The 18,043-nt window shown below is 40.4% G+C and overlaps 1 protein-coding gene and 1 long non-coding RNA gene across 2 annotated transcripts in view; one reads left to right on the forward strand and one right to left on the reverse strand.

Moving 5' to 3' along the window:
• SLC5A8 (solute carrier family 5 member 8) overlaps positions 1-18,043 on the reverse strand; it is a 124,232-nt gene that overhangs the window by 38,408 nt on the left and 67,781 nt on the right. Inside the window, exons 4-6 of the mRNA XM_081595464.1 lie at positions 16,553-17,028; positions 9,003-9,068; positions 6,755-6,806 (exon numbers count right to left, since the gene is read on the reverse strand). Coding sequence (XP_081451590.1) covers positions 6,755-6,806; positions 9,003-9,068; positions 16,553-16,903 — 469 coding nt within the window. The 5' untranslated portion in view covers positions 16,904-17,028. The remainder of the gene's footprint in view (positions 1-6,754; positions 6,807-9,002; positions 9,069-16,552; positions 17,029-18,043) is intronic.
• LOC145546993 (uncharacterized) lies at positions 1,576-17,530 on the forward strand. Its single transcript, XR_014083437.1, has 6 exons — positions 1,576-1,676; positions 10,247-10,364; positions 11,905-11,973; positions 15,755-15,941; positions 16,393-16,442; positions 16,560-17,530. It is a non-coding gene; the product is annotated as an uncharacterized LOC145546993 (long non-coding RNA).

The raw sequence follows: 18,043 nt of genomic DNA on the forward strand, positions 1-18,043 counted from the left end.
CAAGACCTTCTAGAATTAACACCCCCAAAAAGATGTCCTTTTCATTATAGGGGATTGGAATGGAAAAGTGGAAAGTCAAGAGATACCTGGAGTAACAGGCAAATTTGGCCTTGGAGTACAAAACGAAGCAGGTCAAAGGCTAAGAGAATTTTGCCAAGGGAAAGCATGGGTCATAGCAAACACCCTCTTCCAACAACACAAGAGAAAACTCTATACGTGTACATCACCAAATGGTCAATACTGAAATCAGATTGATATATTCTTTGTTTCTATTCATAAACAACATGAAAACCACAAAGGATTTTCCAAAAGCGTACTTGAATTAGTAAGTATATTTAGCAAGTTCTTAGGATAGAAGATCAACATATAGAAGGCAATTGTATTTTTCCATACTTGCAAATGAAAAGACATTACTGAGAGAAATTTTAAAGGCCTGGGTAAACGGATAAATAGGCCAAGTAATGGATAGATAGACCATGTAAATGACGGGTCAAGTCTTTTGCCCACTTTTTGTTAGGTTGTTTTCTTTTTTGTATTGATTTTTTTATTCTATGAGCCAGTAAGCTCAACATCAACAGTCATCAAGAAAATACAAAATAAAACCACAGTAAGATAATAGATGGTACAACTAGAATGGCTATAATTAAAAAGACAAATACAAAATGCTGGCAAGGACATGGAATCACCGAAACTTGTAGGTTGTGGGGTGGGCATGTATAATGATACAACAACTTAGAAAAGCTATTTGGTAGTTACTCTTAAATTCTGTACATGTGACTACCCTGTGTTGAGTCAGAACAGGTATATATTTAACTTTATACTGCTTCCAGGTATTCATCCACTAAAAATGAAAACATATCAAAAAGCAAAGCAAGACAAAACGAAACCTGTACAAGAATGTTCTTAGCAGCTTTCATTCAAAATAGCCTAAAACTGGAACAACCCAACATGCATCAACAAGAGAATGGATAAACAGATTTTGGTAGATGCATATGATAAAATACTAGCAACAAAAAGGAATGAATTACTGATACATGTAACAATATGAACGAATACCTCAAAAACATTTTGTTGAGCAAAAGAAACCAGATACAAAAAAAGGCACTATATGATTCCACTTATATAGAATCTAAGAACAGGGAAAGGAAATTTATGGTAATAAAAGCTCACTGCTTGGAATAGAGGGGGGATTCATTGAAAGAAACACAAAAAATTTCTGGGAAATGATGATAAAAATATTCTATCTCTTGAGTTGAATGGTTGTCACAAGTACACAAAATTGTCAAAAGTCAACCAACTGTGCACTTATTTTATTGTTGCGCATGTTATTGTATATACACTATATCACAATAAAATATGGCTTTCAATTTTAAAAAGCAAGAAAGAGAAACTTAAACAAGTGAACTAATTACAGATACATAAACTTATCTGAATCCTGATTCTAATAAACACTGAGAAAACATCAGGGATCTCTGAACACTGACCTCATAATGGCGATTGTTGTTTTTTAGTCACTAAGTCATGTCCAACTCTTTTGCACCCCCGTGGACTGTAGCCCATGAGGCTTCTCTGTCCACGGCATTTCCCAGGCAATAATACTGGAATGGGTTGCCATTTCTTTCTCCAGGGGAATCTTTCCGACCCAGGGATCGAATCGGCATCTCCTGCATTAGCAGGTGGATTCTTTACCACTGAGCCACCAGGGAAGCCCCATATTGATGGTAGCAAGCAATTAGTGTTAATGTTTTATAAATGATGGAAGTTACAATTGTATTTTAAAAACACACCTTGGTACAAACCGTCAGTTACGGAATATATAAATCATGAGAATGTAATGTACAGCATGGTTAATAATACTGTCTTGCATATTTTAAATGTTGTTAAGAAAGTAAATCTTAAAAGCTCTCATCATAAGAAAAAAATTTCATAACTATGAGCAGTGCATATCCCAAAGAGTAATTTTATATTCAATGTGAGGAAAAAGGCATCAGAAAATTGACTGCTCAGATGTGATCATTGTTAACATAACGATATGTATTTTCTTCTAATATATTCAAACCTCATGCTATTGTTATCAATATTTAACTAAGTGGAATTGCAGGTTTTTTCTCGATCATTTTAGTTTTGTATATGTAGGAATCTAGTTCCTATTATCACGACTGGGCATTTAGGAATAAATATGATAATAATAAATCAACCAAATAACCTCCAGAGTAGCTTTTCAAAATTCTCTTCTAATTCTTCCTGTCCTTCTCAAATCACCTCTAACACTATATGCATTTTCTAGACATTTATGAAAATAAGCTGAAAATCTGAAGGGTAATGATATTTTACATAATTTTATTCTACCTCATGCTTTCATCACAGAAGCAGTGGTCACTGTTAAATAAATTTTCTTTACCTGCTGATAGCTATGTTTCTACCTGCTATCACTTTCTCAACGCTCCTTTTAAATCCAGGATATCTGAATGTAAATTATCTAACATGTCACTGAATATGATCTTGTTTGTTTTGTAAGCATAGTCCTTCAAACTATAGGCTAGAAATGTCATTTTATTTTAGACAATTTTCTCCACAGGCCTAGAGAAAAACTTGATTCTCTAAAAGCTATTTAGTCAAAAGCTTTTTCTTAAAAACAAAACAAAAAACAAGGTTGAAGAGCCAAATAACTTACTTCGTCCTTATAAAGTTAAAGGAAAGATAATTGAATATGTGATACAAGCTCTAAAGGAAATCAACCCTGAATATTTATTGGAAGAACTGATGCTGAAGCTGAAGCTCCAATACCTTGGCAACCTGATGTGAAGAACTGATTCACTGGGAAAGACCCAGATGCTGGGAAAGACTGTCGGCAGGAGGAGAAGGGGGTAGCAGAGGATGAGATGGTTAGGTAGCATCACCGACTCAATGGCCATGAGTTTGAGCAAACTCCAGGAAAAAGTGAAGGGCAGGGAAGCCTGGTGTGTTGCAGTCCACAGAGTTGCAAAGAATTGGACATGATTTAGCTGCTGAAGAACAACAACTGCCATGAATTTTAAAAAATCCTTCTTGAATCTCAATCCTATGCATTAATGGTATTTGAATATTTTAAAAAGAGAGAGAGATGCTGCTTGGCCAGGTGTATCTATACCCTAATGCTATCTTTACATTCCCAGAATTTGGCTTTTCACTTTGTAGATATAGAAATGCAAAGATGAATGGGTTATAGGGGGAAAAGTCATGTTGACTGGTAAACTATAAGCATTGCTGTAAAACAGCATCAAAGTTTACTAATATACAATGAGAAATAGGGGTCATAAGCAGACTTGTTGTAATTGTTAGTTCATGATCACATAATTTCCTACTGATTAGCATATCATTGTGGGAAGCCAAATTCTGATCAAAAGGTAACTTGGTGAGCTTAGTATCTGAAAAGGAAGTATTGATCTCATAATTATGAAGGGTAGAACCATTAATCTGTTCTGTGTCCTTTGTTTCATTACCTTGGATCTTTTGCAGGTGCCTCTATACCAAACTCAGTCTTTATTCTGAAGAGTACACATTATAGCTGGAAAAAGTGAAAGTGTTAGTCACTCAGTGGTGTCTTACTCTTTGCGACCCCATGGACTGTAGCCTGCCAGGTTTCTCAGTCCATGGAATTCTCCAGACAAGAATACTGGCTTGGGTTGCCATTTCCCACTCTAGGATGGAACCCAGAGATCAAACCCAGGACTCCTGCTTTGCAGGCAGATTCTTTACTATCTGAGCCACCAGGGAAGAAATTATAATCCTATAATGTCCCTTAAAATTCCCCCCAAATTTAGGAATTACGGATATTTTCAAATTATATTTATGTATTGCATTTAACAGGGCTTCCCTGGTGGCTCAGTGGTAAATAATCTGCCTGCCAATGCGGGAGACCTGGGTTTGATCTCTAGGTCGGGAATACTCCCTAGAGAAAGAAATGGCAACCCTCTACCCATGGGATTTCCCAGGCAAGAATACTGGAGAGGGTTGCCTGGCAGGCTACAGTCCAAGGGGTTGCAAAAGTGTTGGACATGACTTAGCAACAAAACCACTACCACCATGATGATGTATGTTAACTAGACCTATTGTGGTGATCACTGCAATATACAAATACTGAATCATTATGGTAAACCTGCAACTAATATAATGTTATATGTCAATTATACCTCAGTGAAAAAAAGTATGTAAAAGACATATGGAATTCAGATGAAATGATAAAATATCTCAGATTTGCAGCAAAATAATCTCATGATGGAAATAGGGAGTGAAATAAATCAAGAGTTGGTAATTATTAGTGTAGAGTTAATGGTATGTTAGCGTTCAGCACACTATTCTATTTTAGCATATGATTGAAGTTTTCTGTAATTTTAAAAAAAAGATTAAAAAGATCGCACATAGAGAATGTTAAGTTCCAATTCAGCTAAAAAAATTTCTATGGAGCATCTGTTGCACACCAAGTACTCTCTCTCTGTCTGTGTTTACTGCTTTGTTACAGTAAAATGCATGTATGCTCAGTCGCTTTAGTCATGTCCAACTCTGTGACCCTACAGACTGTAGCCTGCCAGGCTCCTCTATCCGTGGGATTCTCTAGGCAACAATACTGGAGTGGGTTGCCATGCCCTCCTCCAGGGGATCTTCCTGATCCAGGGATTGAACTGGCATCTCCTGTGTCTTCAGCATTGCAGGCAATTCTTTACCCACTGAGCCACTGGGAAGCCCACGGTAAAATACATGGCTGATATTAAAGTGGTCAAAATGCAATGCCTCAAATCCTAATTTACTCCCGGGGAGTGGCTCAATAAACTGATAAGAACAATCACTGAAGCACTGAAGGTAGCGCTTTCTTATTCCCAGAGCTGCACTTTAAAACTCTAAAGCCAACATTTCAGTTATACTTAACTCCAATAGGTAACTTATGAAGTTTATAGCTCAGCTCTTTACATATGAAGTGATTCATTCACAATGTTGGTAATATTTACAAGAAACACGCCTGACATTCAGAATTCAACATCACATTATACAATGGATTTCTTCTTTGTAATGATACTGCTGTGCTTTATAAATGTAGATGACAACTATTATCTATGTATCATGAAATCAAGAAATTAGAATCTGGAGTTAGAAGGGGTTTTCCCTTCTTTTCTTGTTTTCTTTGAGGTTTTCCATTTTATATTAATTTGAGGAACTGCATCACATTCTTCCTATCACAGACTCCACTTGTCCATTGTAGAAGGAAGTTTCAGGGACAAATTTGCTTCTGATTGATAAGAATTTAAAGTATGTAGTTTCCCTGAAGCCTTTTGAGGGTATGACTAATTCACTTCTTTGCCTCAATAAACAATCCCAGTTTCACAGCTATTTTCTTCCCAAATCTAGAGAGTAACTTGTTGATCCATAAAATTGTCACATATTTATTTATAAGGATACTATAGCCATCTGTCCTTTGGTCACTAGGAGGAATCTAATATTTCAAATCACACAGACCTCTTTTTCTTATATTTTGGATCAGATTCGAAGTGGGGAGAAAAAAAATTTCTCCTCCTGCCCAGTTTTACAATGGGACCAAGCCTGAGCTGAATAATGCAAAAGTCTGTCTGAGATAATTTTTCTTCCAAGGAGTAAGCGTCTTTTCCATTAAAAGACGCTTACTCTTTGGAAGAAAAGTTATGACCAGCCTAGACAGCACATTAAAAAGTAGAGACATTACTTTGCCAACAAAAGTCTGTCTAGTCAAAGCTAGTTTTTCCAGCAGGCATATATGGATGTGAGAGTTGGACTATAAAGAAAGCTGAGTGCCGAAGAATTGATGCTTTTGAACTGTAGTGTTGGAGAAGACTCTTGAGAGTCCCTTGGACTGCAAGGAGATCCAATCAGTCCATCCTAAAGGAAATCAGTCCTGAATATTCATTGGAAGGACTGAGGCTGAAGCTGAAACTCCAATAGTTCGGCAACCTGATGCAAAGAACTGACTCATTTGAAAAGACCCTGATGCTGGGAATGACTGAAGGCAGGAGGAGAAGGGGGCAGCAGAGGACAAGATAGTTGGCATCACTGACTCAATGGACATGAGTTTGAGTAAACTCCGGGAGTTGGTGATGAACAGGGAGGCCTGGTGTGCTGTAGTCCATGGGGTCACAAACAGTCGGACACGACTGGGTGGCTGAACTGAACTGAACTGTTGGAGATGGGCTCCAGGTAACAAACACAAAGGGAGCAAGTACAGTCCATTCATGATTTAGACTACAGGGGGTGTTCATTCTGAAGGAATGGAGAATGGCTGGTTGGCACATCCCAGAGAAACACAGCCCAGTGAAGCCTGTTGTTATTGTTTAGTTGCTAAGTCATGTCTGACTCTTGCAACTCCATGGATGGTAGCCTGCCAGGCTCCTCTGTCCATGGGATTCTCCCAGCAAGAATACTGAAGTGGGTTGCCATTTCCTTCTCCAGGGGATCTTTCTGACCCAGGGATTGAACCCTTATCTCCTGCATTGGCAGGCATGTTCTTTACCACTGAGTCACCAGGGAAGGCCCCAGTGTTCTAACCTTCTACCAATTTACAGACCTTTCTGAGCTATGATTCAGGAACCCAGAGAAGCTGCTAGGGTAGACACTGAACCCACCAGACCCACCTCAAGCTGATGCAGGCTACTGGAAGCATTCCTCTACCTCCCCATCTACCCCAAGAGAGAATAAAGTCTGTTAAAAGTGAACCTCCAAGTGTGAGTGACATATTAACTCCAAAATGTACCTTGATTCAAAGCCAGGGCAGGGGCATAAATAACAATTCCAGTATATAGAATCTAGAGGGAAAAAGAAAACAAATAAATAGTATGAATTACAAAATGAAATATTGATATTTTTCTATAAATTTACTTATGAATTAAAAACCATAGTTTCAATATACTTTAACAAAATTTGCTTGTAACTTGAAAATGTTATTTAAGTAAAGTTGACTCTCCTTTTCTATTTGGGGTATGATCATAGGTTACAAAAACCTTTTATGACCAATTTTATGTAAAAATGTGGACTTTTCATGCAGTGCTTAGTGCAGATAGTCACTAATCCATCAATTCAAGTTTGAAACCAATTTTCTTAGATCTGGAACAATTTGGAAGAAAGAAAGGGTACAGATTTAAAAGGGCGATGCTCATTCATATGCTTTCAAACTTTTGTCAATCACTGCAGATATAAGTGGGAAAGCAGTGAAAATTTTGGAAACTTGTTTGCAAAAGTTGGCATGACCACTAATTAAACAAAAGTGTAAATTTGCCCTAAAATTTCCTGAGGGCCAACAAAAATTCTACTCTATCTTTTTAACATTATTATTTTTCATTCATATACTTAACAAATATTTATTAATCTGGGGTACAACAGTAAGAGAAATATGTTCTTTTTCTCAAAATATCATTTTCATTGCATCTGATCTTTCAAATACATAGAGGCTAATTCTATGATTACGCTATAAAACATATTATGAAAAAACATATTATTCAGTATTTGATTAAATTGCATGAGTAGATCTATAGAAGTAAGTCCTTCAAACAGTGGATTCTAAAGCTCCCCTCCTTTTGCAGGAATGCACTAGCTTTCCACAGTCATTATATCGTTCAAGTTAAAGATTTGAAAATGTGACCCGGCCATCTTCTTAACATTTGTCCCCACTCTTACATTTCTGTTGGCACTTCTAATGATGATCCAAAAAGGGACTGAACTCCTTTGTGGAATGCAAGCTACTAGCCTCAGCTCTGGGTTAGAATCTCTACCACACCCCAGAGGGCTCTTATCTTTCATACTGCAAGTGTTAAGGGCAAATACAACTTAAGCTACATAGCTAGCAAAGATATAAAATGAAGCTAAGTTAAATAATTTACAAAGGCACTCTATCTTGCTGTAGCAAATGCTTGGGTAGCTTTTGACTGGAGAAATGGAATTATAAATAGGGATGAGATTGAAAACTCCTTCCTCAAACTCACTCATGAAAGACTTAGCTGCCAAGAGGGAGATAGGTCTAAATTATGTGACAATGATAGTGACAAGATGATGGGTGAGAGGCAATCTCTGTCACTGATGACTTCGCAAATCTTTGATTTCCATTTGTGCCAATCAGTAAATCTATACTTGCATATTTTTGAAGTATTGGATTGGGGGGGGGTTGTTTTTTTGTGACCCTGTGGACTGTAGCCCACCAGGCTCCTCTGTCCATGGGATTTCCTAGGCAAGAATACTGGAGTGTGCTGCCATTTCCTTCTCCAGGGAATGTTCCCAACTCAGGGACTGAACCTGAGTCTCCTGCTTGGCAGGCAGACTCTACCACTGAGCAACCTGGGAAGCCCATTGGATTGTGCACTTGGCTTTAAAAACTCCTCCTGAGTGCATGATGTTTTTGCTTTATACTCAGTGAGTATATCAATTAGGTTCAATTTTACAGTTCAATTTGTGAAAGAGTGCATTGACTCATTTTTTTAAAGTATGCTTTCAAGGAAAATTATTTTCAAATGTTTTTATTCCTATGTCAGCTAATTTTTTCTATTAAATCTATTACTTAACACTCTGCAAAAATACTAAGAAATACACATATACAAATAAAGGGAAAATATATTTTCCCTTTATTATAATTCCTACTATCAGCTAGTACAGTTCCTTCAAATATCTTTGTCATCTAAGCCATGCCCTTACTGTCACTTTGGTAGGGACAGAGGGAGACATAAGAGGGAAAAGCATATTTCCATAACCATAACTGTTGCTTGTTCAATATAATATTCAGTGTTCACTTAACTCACTGTTTTCTCAGAAAATAATGCACTTGCTGAGACAATGGTTAATGATCTTAAGGATTAATGCTATGTACTGACAGGTGTTTTTCCTTTTGTGTGTCCTCCTACGTTCAACCTCTTTTATCTTTCATGTATTTACCAAAGAAGATTGACCCAGGTGCCTTGTTTAAAAAACACTGTAGATGAATAGAAGATAAAATAAATGAACTGATGGCTACTTACTGTTTGAGCAATGAAGAGAATTGTTCCACAGAGACGAACGCATTTGTTAAATCGAAGTTCTAAATACTGTTTCCAAAAAAAGGAAAAACGGTTAATATGTACAACTTCGGGACACTTTGAAAAAACCAGCAGCTTAAGAAGTAAAGGAGCTAAAACTTTAAAGAAACTTCATAACTAATTTTTATCCTGCATTTCTATTTCACTATTAATATTTAATTTAAATTATTTAAATATTAAGTTATTTAAATTAATATTTTATTTTTAAAATTATTTATTTTTTAACTGAAGGATAATTGCTTTACAGAATTTTGTTGTTTTCTGTCAAACATCAACATGAATCAGCTATAGGTGTACATGTTACCTATGTACATATGTACAGCCATAGGTGTACAAATTATTTAAATTAGTATTTTAAATTACATATAGCAAAACTGACCCTTGTTTTAGAGTACAGTTCAAAATTTTTTTGTTTGTCTGTTTTTGGCCACACTGTGTGGCATGTGGGATCTTAGTTCCCCAATCAGGGATGCAACCTGTGTCCCCTAAATTGGGTGTGCGGAGTCTTAACCACTGGACTGCTAGGCTAAGTCCCAGTTCAATGGTTTTAACACAGAACAGTTTCATCACCCCCAGAAAAGTCCTTCATGTTGCTCCTTTGTAGTCAAATCCTCTTTCCATCCCTAAACCTTGGCAATCATGGATCCATTCTCCATCTCTACAAGTTTTGCCTTTTGCAGAATGTCATACCAATGCAATTATTTTCTGCATTTTTAGAATGAACAAGGTGTTTTCCTCCCCTTTCTCTTGGTATCTACCCAATAAATTTCCCTTGAATCACTTAAGGAATCAACCCTTTCCCATTTGAGGCAACTGCGGCAGAACTGTCAAACAAGGTGTCTTGAAAGACAAGACACATGACCTACGTTCAGCCAGTCAGCTTCTCTTCTCAATGGGTGAATCTTGGAGGCGAGATATAAAGACAGAAAATGACTGAAGCAGAAAGCAGACTAATCCTGACAGCGTGGCCTGAAGAGGCTGCCCTGGCTTCTGTTCCTTTTCATAGTCTGTTTGTTTCACTTTTCCTCCTATTCTGTGAGCTATGCCCGTATCCTTAGAATAAAAATTTTTAACTTTAATCAGCCTAAGTCCGTTTTTCTATTCGGAGCCAACCTTGACATCTGCAATAGCTTATAATATAGAGGCATACCTCGTTTTATAGCACTTCTCTTTATTGTTCTTCACAGACACTGCATTTTTTACAAATGGAAGATTTCTGGCAACCTTCCATGAAGCAAGTCTGGCATCATTGGCATCATTTTTCTAACAACCTTTGCTCACTTCATGTCTCTGTGTCACACTTTGGTAATTCTCCCAATATTTCAAGCTTTTTCATTATTGTTATATTTGTTACAGTGAGCTGTGATCAGTGATCTTTGATGTTGCTATTGCAAAATGCTTACCACTCACTGGAGGCTCAGATGATGGTTAGCATTTTTTAGCAATAAGGTATTTTTTAATTACGGTATATACATTGTTTTTTAGACAAAGAGCTATTGTACGCTTAATAGACTAAGGCATAGTGTAAACACAACTTTTATATGCACTGAGAAAGAAAAAACTCGCTTTACTGCAATATTCACTTTATTGTGGTGGTCTGGAACCAAACCTGCCATATCTCTGAGGTAGATCATTAGTGTGCCTATCTCCTATGTTATATAATAATGTGTCACAGAGTTAGAATCCTAGGACTTTAGAGCTGGAAGGAAGCTGGGGTCCATGGTTTAGTCACTAAGTCGTGTCCGACTCTTGTGACCACATGGACTTAGCCCGCCAGGCTCCTCTGTCCATGGGATTCTCCAGACAAGAGTACTGGAGTGGGTTACCATTTCCTTCTCCAGGTGATCTTCCCAACCTGGGGATCGAGCCCAGGTCTCCTGCACTGCAGGCAGATTCTTTACCCACTGAGCTATGACGGAGGAAGCTGGGGTCCAAGACATTCTTTAACTTGAATAGTGTTACTACAATATACAGAGAATTTTAAGGCTAACAGTAGTCTTTTCACATACAGAAGAAAAAAGAAGGAAGGAAAAACTGACATTAGGTAAATATCAGAGGAAAAGACACTAGATATTTTTGCTTCATAATTACGGCTAACATTTATAATGTATTTGCTGCGTGTCTTGTCCTCCCAGGTAAGTCCATGAGGTGGTTACTACACAAAATGAATATTAGAAACCAGGACACTGGGGTACAGAGAGAAAACCAAGATTGCAACCTAATAATTGTTAGAGACAATGCAAATTTGGGACCATTTGATGTCAAACTCTGTGTACATAACCATTATGTTGTCCAAAATAGCAAGTAAACTGCCTGTGTGTTTACAATTCATCCAGAGTGACTGAGTGGCACTGACACATAGTAGGACCTCCTAAAACAACTGATAAGTAAAAAACACACAGTGCTGTTCAGTGACTACAATGGGGCAAGAGTTCCAGCCTTTGTTCCAGCCTCACTCTTGACTCCACAAGCTTGGGGCACTCAAAATCTCAATTTCCTCCTCTTGAAAATGTGGATCATAGTAATAATTCTTTCCTCTCTTACTCTGCAGGATTTTGGTGACCATCAAATGATGCAAATGGATGGGGAAATGTTGTAAACCATTCACTTAAATCTAAGACATTAAGAAGCTGGTAACCAAAGCAATAGGCCTTGAGAATTTGAATCTTAGTAAATTACATGTGTGGAAATTATCCAACTATATTTTGGAAGACTTTTTAGAAAACCCAAGAGGTGTTTTGAAGCATGGAAACAGGGCACTGTTATTTCTTCTAAGTTGTTTTAGTAAAACTCTATTAAAAATAAATGTACATGAATTGACAAGAGAAATCTTTGCCTTTTCTAGGTATGGATATTCAAACTGATGGAGACCAAAAAAAAAAAAAAAAAAACTGAGGAGGAAAATGTGATGGAGGTAAGAATGTAGCAGGTTGAACAAAATATATGTATATATTTTTCCTCACACAAGACTAACTCAAGACAGAACCAAGAATTCCAGTGTCATGACCATGTCAGTGACATTCTATGTCATTGGCCATCTCAGTGTTGAGTGAAAAAAGTGCACAACGTAGAAGTTGAGAATTATTCTTTATTCTGAGGCCTTACTGAGGACTATAGCCCGGGATGGCAGCCTCTTAGATAGCTCTGAGGAACTGTTCCAAAGAGATAAGGGAGGAGCCAGGATATAGAGGAGTATTTACTAGGGGGCAAGGGAAGAATATGTAGTTGAACATCAAAAGATTACTGCTAATCACAAAAAACAGATATCTCAAGTTAGTGATTTTAGCCCTAAAGTGTATGGAAAGATGCAAGAGTCTGAGCTTACTGAAATCCTTCCTTTCATATACATCTTAGCTATCTAGGGCCAGTATCCTACTCGTCTCCACTCTCTCAGGGTGCACCATGGGCGGCAGCTGTAGTGGCTGATGGCTTTGTGGCCACAGTATTCTTTCTTTACTGCAATGGCAGAGATGTTCTTTGTCCACCTCAGCTACTGGGCTGCTAAAGGAAAACTTAAAGACCAAGTCACTGATCTGTAGGCTCAGAGAGTAGCTCTAGGATTTCTTGACAAAACTATAGAGTAACAGTAGGCATCTGTGTAACCAAACAGGACCCTATGGGGCCTTCCCAGGACAGATTCCTGCCCCCATGTCCTCACCTTGGCTCTTGTTTATAGAAAAGCTGTAGTCTCCCAGGCATCCCTGAGTTACAAAAGTCTGGCTCAACAATTAATGATTGAAAAGATGTTGAATACATAGTGACAAAAGTAGCAGTTGGGCCAGAAGAACTGGTAACAATTTAAACAGTAAATCAGCCATATAGCAGTCACAGACTCTTTAGTTCCTTCCCAAAGTACCAAGATAACAGTATCTGATGTGCATTTCCCCAGTTCCTTTACAGATGCTAAAACCTCCACCAAATGGAAGCTAATTAACTGATGCCCCCAGAACCACTGGAGCCTGAGGATTGATAATGTTTACCCCTGTAACACTCCCCGGTTACCTCACTATAAACCTATCAGAGAATTGTGCCCAAGGTTATCATATACTCTGCAACTCCCCTTTCTCACCTTGCCTTTAAAAATGCTTCCCTAAAACCCATCCGGGAGTCTGAGTTTTTGATCATCAGCTGCCCCAGACTAATAATAAAAGCTGTAGTTTCTTTCACCACAACCCAGAGTCAGTGAATCGGTTTTCCTATATATGGGCAAGTGGACCCAAGGTTGGTTTGATATCACGTATCATCAGCCAAGATCTCTCATCGTTCTTGGTACTTTGAATAATTTAGGATCACTAAGATTCCTATTGAATTTTGTTTTTAAAAGAAAGAGAGAGTAAGGGCAACATAGTTTAAACACTTAGATATTGTTGAATCCAGCAAGATCCTGAAGAAATGGGGAATGCAGTTGGGTTCCTGTACGATATTTCTTTTCTGTGGGTCTGAAAGTTGTTAAACACCTCTCAGGCCTATACCTTGAAAGCAGTGATAGACATCACAAATGCTTCTGAATAGCCTATTGTATTGTGTGTGTGTGTGTGTGTGTGTGTGTTAGTCACTCAGTTGTGTCTGACTCTTTGCAATCCCATGGACTGTAGCCCACCAGGCAACTCTGTTCATGGAATTCTTCAGGCAAGAATACTGGAGTTGGCTCCCATTCCCTTCTCCAGGGCATCTTCCTGACTCAGGGATGGAACCCGGGTCATTGTAGGCTGATTCTTTTCCATCTAAGCCACCAATGAAGCCCCGTTGTATTGTATCATAGCTAACGAATGGAAACTAGGGAGAAATTTCATACTTGTATAAGAATTCCAGGGTTCTCAATGCTGGACCTCTTATTCTGCATAGTTGACTCCACCTCTCAGCATAAAACAAACAAAATACACCACATGAAAGAGTTTTCCATGACCAACTGCCAGAGACATAGCATGAAACCTAACTTCTCTGTCCCCAACGGCCTGGCATCCACTAGTCATGGACACCCCTGTGTGCCCACAAGCCCTTGTGTCCTACACCACATCCCTTTTGCCTTAGCCCTTCTAAGCTCCACTCAAGGTTATAACACTCACAGGAGTCTTCAGAAGCAGCAGCATGCACCACTGCAAGCCTCTCAGCATGTATCCACTTTGCTGCAGGCTCTCTTGTGTAACTTAGTTTACTCCGGTTCTCTGTTTCCAAAATGGGGCTCTCATAGTATAAGGATTATTTTGAGTATTGAGACAGAAAATGTATGTAAAACAGGCAGCTCAGTACCCAGCCTGTACTGAGCATTTGGCAAATCTTAGCTTTTTGCCATTTTTAGCTGGAGCCTTGCTAACTTAGCCTCCACTGCTGCGGATGTGTGGGAAATGTGTTTCTGCTTGAGTTAATGTTGCTGCCCTGGAGAGGTATGGGTCAGTGACTATGAGAGGAGCAGTCATCTATGGTGACTGAAATCCTCATGCCAGGTTCTTCAAACCCCTTCTGGGTTTTGGAGTTGTTTAACTACAGATCAGAGCTCACAGACTCAAAATGCCTGCAGATCTCATCAGGTAAAATACATAAGTTAATTGACCAGGCATTCATATATTAACCAGCTTGAAATATTCCTCATATCCAGTAAGAAATACGTTCTCTGACATCCCCCTCCAAACAAGAACTCCCTTCACACCTTTCTACTTCTCTTTTGTATGTTTGATAAAGACTTAAATGCAGATAGATTTTTCTATCATAAGAAAGTAACCATGCAGATATAGCAAAGAGGCCTCAATATAGAAATTAATCGTGAATTAGAGCAGTGGCTATAAACTGAAGTTCCTGTCACCACAGGAAATGTGAGCCCTGAGTCACTAGTCTTTTAAGTTTCAAAAGAAGCCAGAATCTGGAATTTTACTTGGCTTCTCATCATCATCATTAAATGCTAAATTAATTTTTCCCTTGTGGCTCAGCTGGTAAAGAATCCGCCTGCAATGTGGGAGATCTGGGTTCGATCCCTGGGTTGGGAAGATCCCCTGGAGAAGGGAAAGGCCACCCACTCTCCAGTATTCTGGCCTGGAGAATTCCATGGACTGTACAGTCCATGGGGTCGCAAAGAGTTGGACATGACTGAGCAACCTTCACTTCACTTCACTTTTTTCAAAGCGTTATAAGGATTAGCAACAACCAAAAAGACTTAAGACTGAGTTTGGCCTGGGACAATCAGTTTGTCACTTTTGAGCAAAACAAACTGTATCCTGCTCACTTCTGGGGTGATGCCTAAACACTCTCAAATACAATGACCAGAGTGCAAAGAAGGCAACGCTACCCCAGGGGCACCTCGCCCTGAATGACATCACTGGAGCCCAGGCAGTTTGTCACCAACACTTGTTGTACCATCAGGGCCCTTCCCCAGCACCAGTTGAAGCAGCCTCACTGAGTGGCTGGATCGGGGCAAACATTCCATAAGGACATTCCACTCAAGGACAAGGTGACTGCTGAGAGGCTCAGCATCCTCTGGAATCGAACACTTCTGCAGCTTTGTCCACGGAGCTTAGGGAACTAGGCCTAACCCCTCCCCTGAATTTTTATTCTCCCTGGGCACTCCCATTCAACAGCTCTTTAAACTAAACCAAACATTCACACTACCTTGCAAAGCCCTTTCTGGCAGACAACTTGAGAGAATCTACAATCAGTGGACCTGTGCAATTGGAAAGCCAGTTTTCTGAATTGTCTCTCCACAGAGGGAGAAGGCAGAGCTGATGAGGAAACTTGCGGCCAAATTCTCCTAGTGATCCCAATGGAACCACCTCTACCATCATCACCCCAATACTTAGGGTCAGCATTTATTCAGCACTTACCCTGTGCCAGACACTAATCTAAACACTATCCTTGCATCATCTCACCTAATCCTCCCAACAACCAGATGAGGTAGGTGGTATAATTATTTCCATTTTGAGATTAAGAAAGAGAAACAATTGGTTTAATGTCAATACAGGTTCTCCAGCTAGTAAGTGGAGAATCCCGTCTCAAATGCAGGTGGTGGGACAAGAGATTTAGAATCTTAACCATTTGGGTGCCTGCCCCTGGGTGGAAGGCTGGGGAGAGTACACATACTTTCCTGCCATCCTGGAAAAGTAAATGGAGTCCGAGGACCTGGAATGAGGGGATTCATTTCAAGGAGGAGGAGCTGAGACTTGAAAAACGTACCCTCCCCCAGGATAAGTTTAAAAATCTTTCCCCTTGACTCGGAATCAAACATGTTAAAGCAGAAATCGCCTTAGTGAACACTAGTCGAAATAACTCTGTTTACTTCAGAAGCCTCTCTTTTCCTTCGAGCTCATGAAATTTAAGTCCCAAGATTTTTTCCCCTCCTTTACAGAACACCTCTCCCGGAAAGCGGAGGGCAGCAGAAGTGATGGATATGAACAGGTAGAGATTTTGATGTGGTGGTGAATCTGCCCCCAGGAAAATTTCTCCAGGAGCCTGAAAAGTCCTCCTCTCCCCCCATCACCTCTCCCCGTGACCCCCTCACCCTTTACCTCATAGGTGCTGGTAATGCCCAGTTTGTAGAACACGGGAAGGAAGACCTCCGCGCTGAGGACCACCACGAGGAAGTAGGTGATGGCAAAGATGCTGAATATGGCCCCAAAACGGTAGACCTCGGACGGAGTGCCCAGGACGGTGACGGCCGACATGAAGCTTGCGGTGAGGGACAATGCCACGGGCACGGCGGTCATCCTGCGGCCGCCCATCAAGAAGTCCTTGGAAGTCTGCTGGCCGCCCCCCGCGAAGGCGTAGTAGATACCGATGACTGCCGAGATGAGCAGCATCCCAGCGAACACTACGTAGTCCCACACCACGAAGGTGCCTTTGTCCCGCGGTGCGCCCATGGCCGCGCGGTCGCCGGGGTCCTACGCGCAAACTGGCGGCCCCGCGGCGCGCAGCCCGAGCCGGAGCTTCCCCTGCGCGCCGGGCACTCACTTACTCCCCAGTCGCACGCGGCGGGTGTGGAGCCCTGCGGGGATGAGAGGCGTCTGGCAGGTGTCTGTCCAGCCGGCCTGCAGCGCCCAGCGCAGCCTCTGCGCCCACCGCAGCCAGCAGAGCCCTCCGAAACGAGATTTCGGGGACACCCCACCCACGCGGCGCTGAGCTCTCACTTGGCTCCAGACCAAGGTGGCTCGCCCGGCGCCGCGGACACCCGGCCAGGTGAGAACTGGAGCTTCCAGCCGCCTCTGGCGAATCTTCAAGGAGCGCTCGGCGAAAATTTTATCAAGTGGCAACCGAGGGGACGCACTATTTAAATGAGCAGGTGACTGATCGGGGAGTGTGGGTCAAAGGGTAATTGTCACGCCTTTAAGCTTTCCGGTTCAACAGACCGGGTCCTTACGGGAAGGTACACCTGGAGTTTTTAGACTGATTTATTTGATAAATTGATGGGTGATTTCTGTGACAGTGTGCAGTGAGCTGAGGTCCCAGTTCTTAGACAGGTAAGCAGTTATAAAGGAGAGGAACAAATCTATGCTATTGGTTGCCTGTGTTTTTATTCAATGAACGATTTTCATCCCTAGCAGTTTCTCCTAGGAATGATAGTCGCTATAATATATATGTGTGTGTGTGTGTGTGTGCGTGTGTACGCTCAGTTGCTCAGTGGTGTCTGACTCTTTGCAGCTCCATGGACTGTAGTGGGACAGACTCTTCTGTCCATGGAATTTTCCAGGCAAGAAGATTGGAGTGGGTTGCCAATTCCTACTCCAGGGGATCTTCTTGAACCAGGAATTGAGCTCATGTTTCTTGTGTCTCCTGCACTGGCAGGTGGCTTAATAATACCTACAATTTAATGAGCCTTACCATGTGACATGTAACATGCTTGGCACTTTGTACATTAACTAGTGTAATTCTTACTATTACCCTTGATATAGAAATCACCTCCACTTATCAAATAAGGAAACTGGCTAAAACACTTGCCCGAGAAAATGGTGGAGATTAAGATTTTTAATCCAGGTCTGATACAGAATTTGTTCTCTTAATCA

Source organism: Giraffa tippelskirchi, chromosome 4 (assembly GCF_054371585.1).
Source record: "Giraffa tippelskirchi isolate mGirTip1 chromosome 4, T2T-mGirTip1v1.2.pri, whole genome shotgun sequence".
Lineage (NCBI taxonomy): Eukaryota > Metazoa > Chordata > Mammalia > Artiodactyla > Giraffidae > Giraffa > Giraffa tippelskirchi.